The sequence below is a fragment of the Gymnodraco acuticeps genome, unplaced genomic scaffold, assembly GCF_902827175.1.
Source record: "Gymnodraco acuticeps unplaced genomic scaffold, fGymAcu1.1, whole genome shotgun sequence".
Lineage (NCBI taxonomy): Eukaryota > Metazoa > Chordata > Actinopteri > Perciformes > Bathydraconidae > Gymnodraco > Gymnodraco acuticeps.
The window spans coordinates 4023544-4038227 of record NW_022990701.1 but is presented as its reverse complement, the minus strand read 5'-3'; the positions used below and the strand labels follow the sequence as shown (position 1 = coordinate 4038227).

At 41.6% G+C, this 14684-nt stretch overlaps 1 protein-coding gene across 1 annotated transcript in view; it reads left to right on the top strand.

The window, feature by feature from the left end:
- Positions 1-14684, top strand: part of LOC117556087 (voltage-dependent T-type calcium channel subunit alpha-1H-like) — a 56135-nt gene that overhangs the window by 4680 nt on the left and 36771 nt on the right. The window contains 4 exon segments of the mRNA XM_034231236.1: positions 4605-4698; positions 5049-5182; positions 5560-5657; positions 7776-7935. Coding sequence (XP_034087127.1) covers positions 4605-4698; positions 5049-5182; positions 5560-5657; positions 7776-7935 — 486 coding nt within the window.

Here is a 14684-nt window from a genome sequence, read left to right as displayed (position 1 = left end):
CACACACACACACACAACACACACACACACACACACACACACACACACACACACACACACACACACACACACACACACACACACACACACACACACACACACACACGCACACACACACACACACAGGACATAACTTATTCAGCAGTGCATGAAACATTCAGAGCGTTTCCTTTTGTTTAAAGATGAGAAAAGCTGTATCTGTCACTCCTATACAAGTACCTCTCTCCACCTGCCTTTCTTCTTCTGCACTCCATCTGGTTTCTTCTTTCTCTCATCCCTCTTTACTCACTATCTGCCCTCCTATTTATCTCCCTCTTTTCCTTTTCCTAAACTGACTCTTAATTGGGTTGAGGTGTGTGTGTGTGTGTGTGTGTGTGTGTGTGTGTGTGTGTGTGTGTGTGTGTGTTTGTGTGTGCGTGTGTGAAGGGGGGTTGATAGGGAGAAAACGATGGATAGGAGGAGGTCCTACTCAAAGTAGGGTGGGCTGTCAGAGGCATTTCAGCCAATTAGCATGATTCGTGCAAGTGTTTCCATGGTTACTAGCTGTTACATTGTAAGGGGGTGGAGTCAGAGGACTTGATAACCTGACAGTAACTTGACTTGGACCACCTTAATTTCAGACACACACACACACACGCAGACTTTGAGTCTAACTGGGTTACGTTTAATCAAGTCTGTGTGTGTGAATATCAGAGTGCAAGCGGGGGTCTAAGCAGCAGGCGCATGGGGGAAGTCGTGAGCAGGTTGCTCATTCATACAGAGTCGCTCACATGTGAGGATTTCCATCCAAACCACACGCTTTTAAGTTCAATACCACTTCATAGTTTGGCCAGACTTTAAAGGGTTTTAACTTTATTAAATAATTTTGATTAAAAAATAATTTGCCTGGAGTGGATTCTCCTCACCCAGTTTGAATGCATTTGTCTTCTAAGGCAGCTTTCTAAGGAATAGCTACTTAACCTAGACAATGTGTGTATACATTTCTCGCCCTGTGTTGTCTAAGAAAACGTTGCTTTTCTCCAATGGGTCCCTGCTGAACAACAATTCCCATTATGCACTTTGTTGTGGTGCGAGAGAGAGAAAGTCAGAGGATCACCAAAGTCATTATGATTCATCGTCTGGGTACAATGAATAGATTATACGGTAATCAATAGTCTTTGGAATATGTCAGTATGAGCTGACTTTCTTACTCTAAGATGCTATATTTTAGTTAGTCATGCAACGGAAGGAGCCACAGGTGTCTTTGTTTGTAATAATCCAGCTGTTGGGCAATGATAAATGTAAGTAAATCATTCACATTTGACAACAATCCATTAGGGTTTGCAGTGAGTACATGTAAGTAAGCCTTTAATAAATAGGGTTTGGTCCTCATTCTCTGCAGAGCCATTCAAAAATGGCGACTGGAGAGGTTTTACTAATAAATTCAAGGACTGGTAAAAAGACAAATAAAAAGGAGCCATGCTGAAGTTATTCTTAATGGTTTGAACTTGATACATATAGAGCTATAAAGATGACAGCGTCTATTGTTTAATAAAGTGTGCCTTGTGAGGCAGTGGTACGACGTTGTAAAACCTCCTCAAGCTGAAAAACATGGCCGTATGTGTGTGTATCCAGATGGCCTGTGTGTCCCTATGGATGATCCTTTTAAGATAATGAACATTGCAGATGAAAATGTTCCCTCACGCTGGCCTTAGCATGTATACCCAGCCAAGGGTGGAGGATGATGCCAGAAAGATCAGGGTGATGTTATCTGATTTGATTTATAATGTCGGCCTGACCTTTATTACCTGTGTTGGCACTCGAGGGGAGTACAAGAGGGGGAGAGCGCGAGAGACAGGGAGGAGGTGGTATATCTTGGCGAGGGAGGAAGAACAAGAAGATGAGACAATTAGGGAGACAGGATAAAGCATCGAGGCCATGTAACATTTTCAATTGTTTACACTTTAAGCTCTAATGGTCAGAGTCTTAACCTCTTTCAGTGCACTGAGACTTTTTTTTACTCAGGCATGAAGCCATTTTTCTTCGTCTCATCTCTAATTTCCCTTGTTTCTTGCCCTCTCTTTCTCTCCCCTCTACTTCTCCCTTACTGTATCTACATATCTATTTATCACCCTGTCCGTTCTAATGCCTCTCCATCTCTCTGACGATGTTAATTATTAAGTGTAGTTGTAGTTTATCTGTTGGCTGATAGTCAGGTTTCTAACAGAGAGACTATAAGCTCTTCCCAAGGGCAGGCATATGTGAAGATATGTAGAAAAAAGAACGGGGGGCGGGGCTGGCGGTTCGTAGAGAAAAGGAAGTGTGCATGGGAGGCAAAAAGAAATGCAAGAAATAGTACGGAACGAAGATGGGAAATTATACCACAGTGTATGAAGGAAGAGGGATAGACAGAGGGCAGAAGGAGCAGAGCAAAGAGAAAAATAATTGGGCCAAAGAGAGGGGGAAAGGGCTGTAAAGAAAAATGAGAAATGATGGAGGGAAAGGTTGAGTGTGAGAGTAGATAAAGGAAGAGCAATAAAGAGGCTGACACAGAGGGACAGCGGAGAGGACATTCCCTCCGCGTTTCATCACTGATGTTGAGTGATGGGCCAACTGTGGAAAAACTCCTCTCGCATCCATCACTCACACCTTGACCCTGCCCTGCGCCTTGTTTTCACTCTGTGTGTGTGTGAGAGCGTGTGTTTTATGGACACTCAGGGTAACTTATAAAGGTGGAACAGGATTAAAACGAGCCTCCTCAGCAGTGAGGAAAGGATGGAGCTGCGCTAAAGGACATCGTGTGTGCTTTGAGAGCATATTAATTATGTTGTGTTCCAGTCCAGACAGGATGCAAGCGGATTGTGAAACTCAGAAGTCAGTTCCCACGGTGAAATGGGGGTTCCCATGGCAACGAGAGCGAAGGGAGGACACTGGATTAGCCTCTCTCTCTCTCCCTCTCTCCCCCTCTCTCTCTATCTATGTCTCAAGGGTGATAAAGGATTGTACTCTCATTAATTTTTCTGCCCTCTCGAGAGCAAAGTGTCCGGGGAAGGGACTCTATGTGTGAGCGTGTGTGTTTCATGTGTATGCTTCCAGGCTTTATTATGAACGCGTCCTTTGCTCTTAAATACGTTCCTGTCATCCATTCAGCAGTTTTTAAGTGTGTGTGACTGTGTTCGCATGAAGGCAACACAATCATTCCTTCAACTTTCCACTTTAGACTATTTTCCTCTTTAAACCCCTCTGCTTACCACTTCTGAGCCGTGCTCCTACTTGAGTGTTTGACAGCAAGATGCACAAACATCCGCCATATATGCAAGTTTACACTTAATCTGACTTCAAATGTGTTTCCTGGTAGCTCACTTTCTTTTGTAGTTGTGAATATTAAACATGTCAACATGTCCTGTCAGCATCTGTAAATTCAAGTTGATACATTTTAGCTTATATTAGCAATTTCCCACCCTTATAAAAGTGCTTTATGAGGTTACCCCTTTCAGTTCTGTGCCTGCACATTTGATTTTGCAAGCTGTTAAGTGCAAAGTTGTGCACATAACAGTTGTGCTTGAATATATTTTGTAACATCAGTCTTGCATCGTTTTGTTTGCAACATGGCTCGAGTTTAATGTGCCAGTTTTCTTCTTTAGTGCCTCCTCTGGGTTTCTACAGACCATTGACTAGATACAGCTGGGTGTCAAAGCAAAGGAAACACCTGAATAAATGAACGGAGGAACATAATGAATGCAGATGATTCCACATAGAGCACAAAGGGTCACTGCGTGGCTTGATGAGAATGAAAATTATGTGAATAATATTCTATGGTCTTATCACTCTGAATTCCCCCTTTGAGATCTGGCGACTGGCCAGATCTCAAAGGGGGAATTCAGAGTGACACGTTTTACAATTTATATATACAGTCCATGGTTGTGCAGTGCTTATCAATATCTTGGATGGATGATATGTATCACTCAGGTAGAGTTTAGAGTGTTGTAAAACCTAGCACTGACGCTGTTCTGGCAGTTTGTGTTGGTACAAAATCTTGCTTCAACCCTTCATGTAATTTTCCTTTACGTTTTTTCTTTATCTTTAATTCCATTAATCAGATCTCAACCCTCTTTAAACTAAAACATTGACCCAGCAGCTAATACCTAAAGAATATTGCAGGATTGAGTCTTAAACCAGGATATCAGTTCCATCCCTCACGTTGCCTGAATTACTGTCTCCGCTTAACACTAGCTTAAGTGTTTGTCCCCTTTTTTTTGTATGACATAAAATGAAATACCCCACTTGTGAATGTTAAAGGTTATATGTGTCTCTAAAAAGGCGGTTGCTAATAAGTGTAACAAGACTAAAGACTGGAGATTTCAGAAGTTGTCTGGGACATTTTACGCCCTCATGCCATCCTCGAAAACAAATCTACTTATTTGTGGTGATGTTAAAGTTATGCATCCATGGTGTAGTTTGTTTATAGCTACATGTTAGCTTTCTACTTCTTTTGATTGCATTAACACTTCAGAAGTCTGGGTGGTGTTGTATCAGTTCATTTTCTGATGGCTTTCTGTTGAGGGTAACTAATTGTAATCAATGTTCAAACTCTGCTGTGGTGTTTACACTTAACCTCATGTCACATGGTTCGAGCGTGTGAGCATTTTGGCCATCCTCCTGAACTGCGTGACTCTCGGGATGTTCCAGCCCTGTGACCGCACACCCTTCCTGCTGCAGGTAAAACACACACACACACACACACACACACACACACACACACACACACACACACACACACACACACACACACACACACACACACACACACACACACACACACACACACACACACACACACACACACACACACTGAAATTACAAACTAATTATGCTCAGCTCTGAGACTGTATTATCAGGGGTCTGGAAAGTTTTTGCTTTAATTTTTTTCTCCCTCTTAATCAGTTTACACTAATGTGTGTGGTTGTGTGTGTGTGTGTGTGTGTGTGTGTGTGTGTGTGTGTGTGTGTGTGTGTGTGTGTGTGTGTGTGTGTGTGTGTGTGTGTGTGTGTGTGTGTGCACGTTTGCAGGCTCTGGATGATGGCATCTTTGTGTTTTTTGCTGGGGAGATGGTTATGAAGATGGTGGCTCTGGGGATCATAGGTCAGAGCGGCTACCTCAGCGACACGTGGAACCGATTGGACTTCTTCATTGTTGTGGTGGGGTGAGTTGTTGGACAGACGCACACAACCACGTGCACACCTACACACGCGCATTTGACATTAAATATGAGCCAAAATCGTGTGTGTATGTGTGTGTTTTGTGCAAAGCTTAGACACTTGTTTAATGCCAGTTAAATGTCAAGCGTGTGTGTGCGCGTGCTTAGAGGAACCGGTGGAAGTTTATGTGTGTGCGCGACAGCTCTGCAGAATGACAATGGCATCATTGGGTCCTGAGAGACAGAGACCTCGGTGATTGGTAGTTAAAAGGCTATGTATCCCAGATACAGTGCACTGCTGGATTCCCTGTAGACGCCAGAGTTGGCCAAGGTCAGGCTGATCACGATGCCATTGACCCAGTGGTGGCTTTCCCTCTGCGCAGAATGCTGGAGTACTCGCTTGATGGACACAACGTCAGCCTGTCAGCCATTAGGACCGTCCGGGTGCTCCGCCCACTACGAGCCATCAACAGAGTTCCCAGTGAGTTTGTCTCCTTATTCCTCCAACATTCACTGCACTCAAAGCAGGGCTGGGCAATATATTCATTTTAAAGCCATGTTGTGATGTTAAACTTGTGTTAAATAAGTGATGATGGTCAAATGCCGAAATACAGTAAAGTGATGTTTTGTGAAGTGGTCAGACTGTTCTAGCTGTTCAAATTCATTTACTCAACGTACTTAAGTAAAATGTAGAGGTAGCCTACTTTACTTGAGTATTTCCATTTCATGTTACTTTATACTTTTGAAAATGTTGTTTCTCCACTGCATTCATCTGACAGCTTAAGTTACTTTGCAGGATCATATAATTAATAAATCAACTAAAGGATTATGATATAATGAATAATAATAATAATTCACCAATGATAATCCAAAAAATATAACATAATTATAAGGAAAACAGTCATTTTAGTTTTGCTATTTAAAGTAAATGTAGCTGTTTATATTCTCTATATCACCCAGCCCTACTCAAAATGTAAAAGGTTTTGATTGTCTTTCGTTGTTTTGGCTCTGTACATTGGATTTTAAATGAAACACTAACTGTGAGGTTAAAAGTGCTGACAAGGCCTTTTACACATCAGACCAGTAAAGTTGGAGCCGAACAGTGTAAGACTCTTCTGACTTTAGGACAATGCAGCAGGTCGAAGACTGTTAAGAGTAGACAGAAGAGAGATGGAAAATAAGGAGATGTTGATGGTCAAACCGTACAACAGTTCTTGACTCAAGACAAGACACTGACCTGACTGCAATCTATAATCGGTGGACAGCAACATAAACGTCACCTGCTTTTGTCTCGATTGTGGTCTTGGGAATCAATTCTCCTAAGATCCAATTCCAAAGAAAAAAGTCAATTTCCACACACATTAGTCTTCGCTGCATTGATTTATTTAAAAAGTGTAAACATTTTGACACACGGGGGCCTTTCTCAAGACATATCAACAATCATTAAGTAACACATGGATTAAATAGAGCCCATAATTGCATGGTAGTACAAAGGGCTCAGATCAAATGACCGACTGCATTCCAAATCATTATCTGGTGTGCTTGCTTCAGACTAGAATGAGGGCAAAAAGCCTCAGAAACAGGCAAGATGAAGATGTCTGCAATTCAGGCCTGGCAGAACATCAGCAGGACAGATTCCAAGTGTCTCCTGACATCTGTGGGTCATAGCCTTCAGAAAGCCACTGACTTAATATTAAATATGATGACTGTGAAAGAAAGACTGCTTTCACTTTCAATCCATCAACTCTCTGTCCCCTATATCTGGTGGGCCAAGTATAAAAAGGGACGCAATGTTTGACATGGAAACACCCTTACCTGAAAGTCAGCAATCACATACAAAGCCAAGACAATGAAAGATATGTTACTGTCCTTGAACTCTCCTAATTTGATTGCCATTAACAGCTCCAGCTTTCCTCTTGATGAATGCATGTTTAAACAAATAAGGACACAGTGAACAAAGTCAAGGGAATCATTGAGATTCTCAGGTTGTTCTTATCAGCTTCACACACTGGCCATCCATTTTTTTCAAACTCAGTGACCTTGGCCAAACTCAGGCTGAGTGTGTAGCCAAGTCTAGAAGCAGTGAATAGGAAGCATTTTGTACATGTGCACTTTAGCAGAGTGGAGTATTATTGTTTGGATGGTAACTATTTACCATTCAATACATTACTGCTCCAGTTTGTGCAACATACATTAAGGTGTCTCCTGTCTAGAGTGACCTCCTGTGACCTTTATTTTGCCATAAAGTTGCAGATGCTATTACGTTCCAAGGATGTATAAAGAGAACTGGATGCAGGATGAGCGTGAGGCTTTAAAGCCACTTTTTTGTAGTGACCAAACTGTGGCATTGCAACTTCTGTGTCAATTAAGGTAATGCCATTTGGTCATAAAAGTTGTAAAATGCACTAATAGTTTCTGCTCTATGGGCAGGAAGATATGAATAATGTTATACTCAGAAGTTGAACTTTTTTTGGCTTTTCTCAACTTGCACACGAATAAACTTGCCTCCACTTCCAATGCTGTTTCCAGCTCTCTTTATACATCCATGGTGTGTCACAGTTGCCTATGGTGTTTGTGCTGCATGTGTGTGTGTTGGCAGGCATGCGTATCCTGGTGACCCTCCTCCTCGACACACTTCCCATGCTGGGCAACGTGCTGGCACTGTGCTTCTTCGTCTTCTTCATCTTCGGCATCGTCGGCGTGCAGCTGTGGGCGGGGCTACTGAGGAACCGCTGTTTCATGGGAGAGGATGTCAAAATGTGAGTAACCATAGTAACCAGCAGATGTCACGTCAAGGGATGCATTGGCCTCATTAATTTGAAACCTCTTTAAAAAGTTTGCTCACAACTGATTAGCTTCTTTCCCATAGCTGTTATTTCTAAGAGAGGATCGATAACACTGATAGTCTGATCTAGTTGTTCTCTAATCAGCGCCGTCTGAGAGCAAGTAAATGTGTTTCCTGCAGTAACCTCCAGCATTAGGGATCACAAATCAAGGGATTAGGAGGGCTAAGTGAATTTCTATGTTCCGGTATTCAGGGACTCTCAGTGGCTGACTCAACGTGATCCCTCAGAGTTTCACTGTCCCTCCAGCTCTCTCATACATGATCCTTCACGTCATGCTCGATATCTGTCTAACCAACGCTGGAACACAATCGCTCTCAGCCTCGCTCCCACTCACATGTACGAAAACATGATCAGATAATATCACATAACATCAGATAACATCATGTTCAGCACCTGACCTCACATCTGCTCAACCTTCCCACTCAGATAATAATCCCTGACAGTGGTGGCTGTATGTAGAGGTGGGGGTTCATCGGAACAGCCTGTACTGTTGTACCGTTTGATTTACTTAGATACAATGTTGTTTAATAATTATTGTGCAGTTACTGTTACTTAGACACCCCAGGTGAATAGGGTACATTTTTTAACTTAAAGGTATCAGCTAGAAATTTCTCCAGTTAATTACTTACAATAAGGCAATTGTCTTTTGTATTACAAGTTTCTGAAATAGCATGTTTAAATATGCAAATTATCTATTATCTCATTACATATGCACATATTTTAACACATTTCAGGAATCGAAATCTGAACTTTGGATATAGCCAGATTCAAAATTCTTGTTTCATTTTGTAGTCATATTAGTATCTAAGGCTTTTACAGAAGGGATATTGGATATCTCTTTTTATCACTCCATAAATCAGAAAATACTGTCAACAGCCCTAAAATATCCATTTTCGCCATGTTTTTAGGTATACAATGTTGTATAATTCAGGCTATGAATGACATATGAACAAACCCTTCTGTAAAAGCCTTCATAATATTGATAGGAATATAACTGGAAGGTTTGGTGTATGTACGTGCTACTGAAGTTGAAATTTCGAACTCAAAGTAGGAGAAAAAACTCATTTTGAGAAAACGACCTTTAAAGATTGCAGTGAGGCGCTAGCTAAACCTTCCTGTTCTTTGGATGACAGCTTGCGCATCGACGCACTCCGTGAAGGTATTTCATGTTCAGGGTCATTTTTTTTTGTATAACCTTGCTTCGTGCAAGTGACAATTGTTGTCGTCTTCTCTGTGAACGTTTTTTTCGCCGTTCTTTTGGCATTTTGAGATTTCAATTTCTAGCTGAAAGCTAACCAGGAAGTGTTTTAGCACACCACGTGACGCATCTGAACGAATCACGTTGTCAGAAATTGACACCAGCCAATGAGATTTCGTTTCTTGGTTTAAGACCCCTTTGTGCTTTCACGATTGGTTGCTGATACAAAGGAAATGACCATATTTGGATCCGATGAGATTGTGCAGGAGAGACGGAGCTTTCCAGCGATACCTCTGTTGACATGGTGCACACAGCGGTCGCGGTACTTTATGTTACGTTAGAATCAGTGCTGGAATTGGGCCGGTACTCACCGGTACGCAGTACCGGCACTTCTGGTTCTGACCCATGGAGTACCGGCACTTCTTGCTCAGTACCGGCATGCTGGCGGTACTCCGGTACTCATGCACCGTGCCAGTACTCAACACTCTCCCGCCGTTCTTATTATACATCCATATATATATATACAGCCGCCCGGTACTCAGTAGATGCGTCATGAGGTGCCGAACGGACATTCTCATCGCTCTAACCGCTGGAGTTTCACAGCGGCTGTCAGCTGTTTACTCCTGTCATTCAAACAGAACGTGCTGGAGAGGGGGCGGGGCTTATCTTCTCCATGTAAATACTGTGGTGGAAACGACTATGTCAAAATTAACCTATTTGACCGTGATTTAATAGTAATACACGTTTCAAAATAATAATAATAATAATGCCGAAGTAACAACATACTGAAAACTGTTAGTAAAACCATGTTTTAATACTTTACAATTTACATACCTAGATGCACGTGTGTTGTGTTTATGCAGTGCAACTCCCACCCAGTGGGTGGCTATGTAGAGTGATAGAACAGAGCAGGCACGCCCCCGAGAGAAGGAAAGCAAGTCACGTCACAAATTAGCATTTCTAAAATGTTAGCGTGGATTAATAAAAGTGCAAAAAGACAGCGGTTGTCGCCGGAAGAAACTTCAAATACAGAGAATGCTGTGCCTGTGTTGGAAATTGTGTCTGATGGGGAGCTTTCTTTGGTTGATCCTCCTGCTCCAAGTTCTAGTGCATTAGCATTAGCACTAGCTCCGCCGCCTCCTCCAGAGCCTCTAACGTTAGCTGCTGCTGGCGCAACTGCCACCACCAACACCGGGCAAAGCGATGCACCTGACTGCTGGACAACGGACCAGGTGCAATATTTTTGCAAGACCAATGCATAGCTCCTTCTTAAAGATAAGAAGCTAGGATGTCGGATATGCAGAGATCATGTCAAATCTTTGGGAATACACACTGGACAAGGACTGAAACTGTCAACTGAATGGGGTGAGTGTGCAGTGTCTCATTTCGGTGTTGACAAGGGCAAACAACAAGCTAGCCTGAGAAAAAAAATCAAAGAACATAAAGAATCACAAGCCCATGTAAAAGCTGCTGACATCCTTACATCTGCTTCACGTGAAACTATTCAACATCAAGTGCAGTCTATGCATAAATCTGAATTAGACACCACTATCAGAGTTTTTCGAACGGCATATAAAATTGGCAAACATAGCCGGCCATTCACAGACATGCCAATTGATTTGAATGTACAGAAACTGAATGGGCTGAACGTGGGCAGGGTTTTGCACTCCAATAAAACCTGTGGCGAAATCATCGACCACATAGCTCATGAGCTGAAGAAAAAACATGGCAAAAGACATTACAGAAAACCAAAGAAAACTCTGTGTTTTGGTCGATGAATCTACCACTATTAGTGGTAAAACGGTGCTTGTTGTGTGTCTACGCTCAGCATTAGCTGATGCTGAGCCCGAAACGTTTTTTTGGGAGCTGATCGAGTTGGATGGAACAACGGCTGATGACATCACAAAGGCGTTAATGGAGTGTCTTGGAAGAGATTTTAACGAGGACTTTTTAGGTCAGTGTTTCGTTTCTTTTGCATGTGATGGGGCTTCAGTCATGCTAGGGAAGAGAACAGGCGTTGCTACCCAGTTGTGTAGTAAATTCCCAAGCCTGTTTGTGTGGCACTGCTCCAATCATCGTCTAGAGCTGGCAGTTGGGGATGTGGTCAAGGAGGTCTCAGGGCTCAATCATTTCCAGATCTTTTTTGACAAACTCTATTCCTTGTTCCATGCCTCCCCCAAAAATCAGAGGCAGTTAGCGCAGTGTGCGCAAGCAGTCGGACAGCGTCTCCTGGTGATAGGGCGTGTTTTGTCCATCCGCTGGGTGGCTTCAAGTGAAAGGAGCGTCAGAGCAGTCTGGGAAAACTACCGAGTGCTTCATGATCACTTCACAAATGCTGCAAACGACACGAGCAGGGATTCCAGAGACAGAGCAAAGTACAAGGGCCTGGATGATGTGCTCACATCTGCAACGTTTGTCAGCAATCTGGGACTGATGTACGATGCGCTCACAGAGCTCAGCGACCTCTCTCGGCAACTCCAAAAAAGAGAGATGACACTGCCTACAGCAGATGGGCTCTTAACTCGAGAAATACGAGTTTTTGAATCCATGGTCACCATGCCTGGCCCACACATGACTACAGTTCATACAGCTCTAGCTGAGAAGTCCTTCAAGGGTGTTGCCCTGCGTGAGAATGGCAGGCTTGTACAGATTCATGCAGGTCAGTTTTTCCGCAGTATGGTAGAGAATCTGAGACACAGAATGACTTCCACAACCTCCTCTCATGTCAGCACAAGAGAAATCCCATTACATGGCCGGGAGGCCCGGGACAATCAGCTAATCCAGGACATGAAAGTTATCCATCCTGGAAGTTGGCCTGAAGAGGAGTTAGACGTACAGTATGGGGACGTAGAGGTGCTACGTTTGTGCGAAGTGCTGAAAGTGGACAGAAGAGAGACTGTTCAGGGCTTTCGCGAATACAAGGAAACCAGGGCATCCCATACACCTGCTGCCATGGAGCCTCTACTGAAAGCAGTCCGAACCATCGCTGTCTCCACTAGTGAGTGTGAGCGGGCATTCAGCTGCATGAACGATATCCTTACTGCAAAAAGGAATGCTCTCTCTGTCAGCCGACTGTCCAGCCTGGTTTTCATTAAATGTAATGGACCATCACTAGGACAGTTCAATCCGGAACAGTATGTGAGGTCCTGGCTGGCAAATGGAAGGAGAAGTGCTGATGAAAGAGCCTGTCCAGCTCCAGCCCCTGATACTGATGTCCCCAAGGCCTTCTGGAGCCTTTTCTAACAATGTGAAGTATATTGCAAAGCAGCTCACCCAGTGAGAAGACTTTTGGCATAATGTGCCGATTTGTACAGATCCTGGAGATAGAAGGACTTCAGACCAACCAGGGAGTTATCTGATCAGCTTGGTGTTCAATGTAACTCTTTACCATGGCTCAGACTTTGTTACTTGCAGTTACAGTTTCTCATTTTAGATTGTGCAAATTTTGCATTTGTTTTTACATGTTCTTTGTTCATGCTCTTTATCATTTTTCTGAGTTGGAAAGTTAGATTGCATCATAGTTTACTTTATACATATTTGTATTCTTCAGTGGTGAAGTATATTGCAAAGCAGCTCAGCCATGTGAGAAGACTTTTGGCACTTTTTCGTTTTTCGTTTTCTGAGTTGGAAAGTTAGATTGCATTCAAAATGTACAGAAATACTTAATTTTGTTAAAGCTTTTTATAAAAAATGCTTCTGACCAGAGCTTTGTTTCCTTGTCATTAATGTTGAACACCACCAGAGGGGCTCTCACCTGAAAGGTCTCTGCTTCATGTGTCTTCAGCAGAAGATCTAGACTTTGATTGCTATATTTTCAGTTAATATTGACCTTACTGAGCTTTAGCCATATCCGCTGCCTATCATAAAAAATGTTAAGTACAGTGAACCTTTCTAAAATATACAGTAGTAAAGAGACAAACCCACCAGCATTATAGTAGCCAAATTCTTGTTTGTGGGCTGTATATATAAAATTGACTTGAAAAAGTTGCTGATTTTAGAGTACTGGCACCTTTTTCATTCCAATTCAAGCACTGGTTAGAATGCTAACTTTTGGTGAATTTAGGAGAAATCTACAGACGCAAATAGACAAACTATAGTAAAATAAACACTTAAATGTGTATTTTGTACGTTTTCCTTCCAAAAGCCTGAAAGAAAACATGTTATGGAATCAAAATAGCACAAAATCTCAAAATTGACCAGTACTTGAAAAACGATGTTTTTGCCTGCCGTGTCTCGCCTTAACTAAAATATATGATGACACTTTATTTTAATAGCAGAACACTCAATGTGATTTGGAAAAGAAAAAACTAAATTAAAACCAGAAAAGTTCACTCAGTGGGATGCAATCAAAAACACTAAATTATTTTAATAACATATTAAAATTAAGTAAAGCAAATATATATTTAAAAGTGTGAATCCCCAAAACAATTAAAGGTCCTTGAGCACACGCAACACATTTTAAAGTTGACTTTAATTAAATATATTATGTCAACAGGTTACAAATAATTATATTAGGTTAATTGAAAGCAATAATAGTACATTTAAATACTAAATATTAGGTTCCATATATGATATAATATTATTATGCTATTCCCTTTTAACTATTCTAATACAATTATGTGTAATCTGTTATAAAAATACATTTAATTGAAGTCAATGTTTATTTTTTCAATGCAAACAATCATGAATTTAATTAAATATGAAAAAAGTGAATATAATACAACAACACATATAGAAAATACAATAAAATATAGTAAATATAATTATTATAACAGGCTACAACCAAAAGGGAATAGGATTATGTGTGCTGCACTAGGCCTGTTTTTTTCTTACTTCTCTGAAATTAGAAGACTCTATGAAAATGTATTGACCAAGTGTTAGAATTGTATTTACGCATCGACTGCAACGAGGCAGATGGCCTTTGCGGCTGGAGACGGAGAGGAGGGGCCAACTATAAATGTTGTGTTTAATAATCGCCATTGACAAATCCTACTGATCACAGCCCATAATAACTAAAGGCTTTTAATAAAAGATTGTGATTCAAGAGTGAGTAGGCAGAAGGGTCTACTCAGTTCCTTGCCATATTGTTCCCTGTTGTCACATCCGAGCGCTGTAGACTCAAAATAGTTCAGATTATTTTCACTAGAACGCAGTATTATGACAATAACAGAATCCTCAGCACTGCATTATTCTAATTTTATCACCAAGCCAGGACTCTGTGATTGTATTTCTAACGTAGTGCAGCTGTATCATGGAAAGACAATGTGACTTTGTTATTGGCTCCTGCTTTAAACTCATGTTGTCACAATAGCCTCCTAAATAAGTAGCATATATATTTCCACCCGAAACAAATTGTTCTTTGGGTTTTAGTTTCAGTTAGCATTTGAGACAATAAACAACAAAATAACCTTTTTGGATAAGAAGTGAGAGCCCTGCTACTCTGTGACCCATCTCTACACCACAC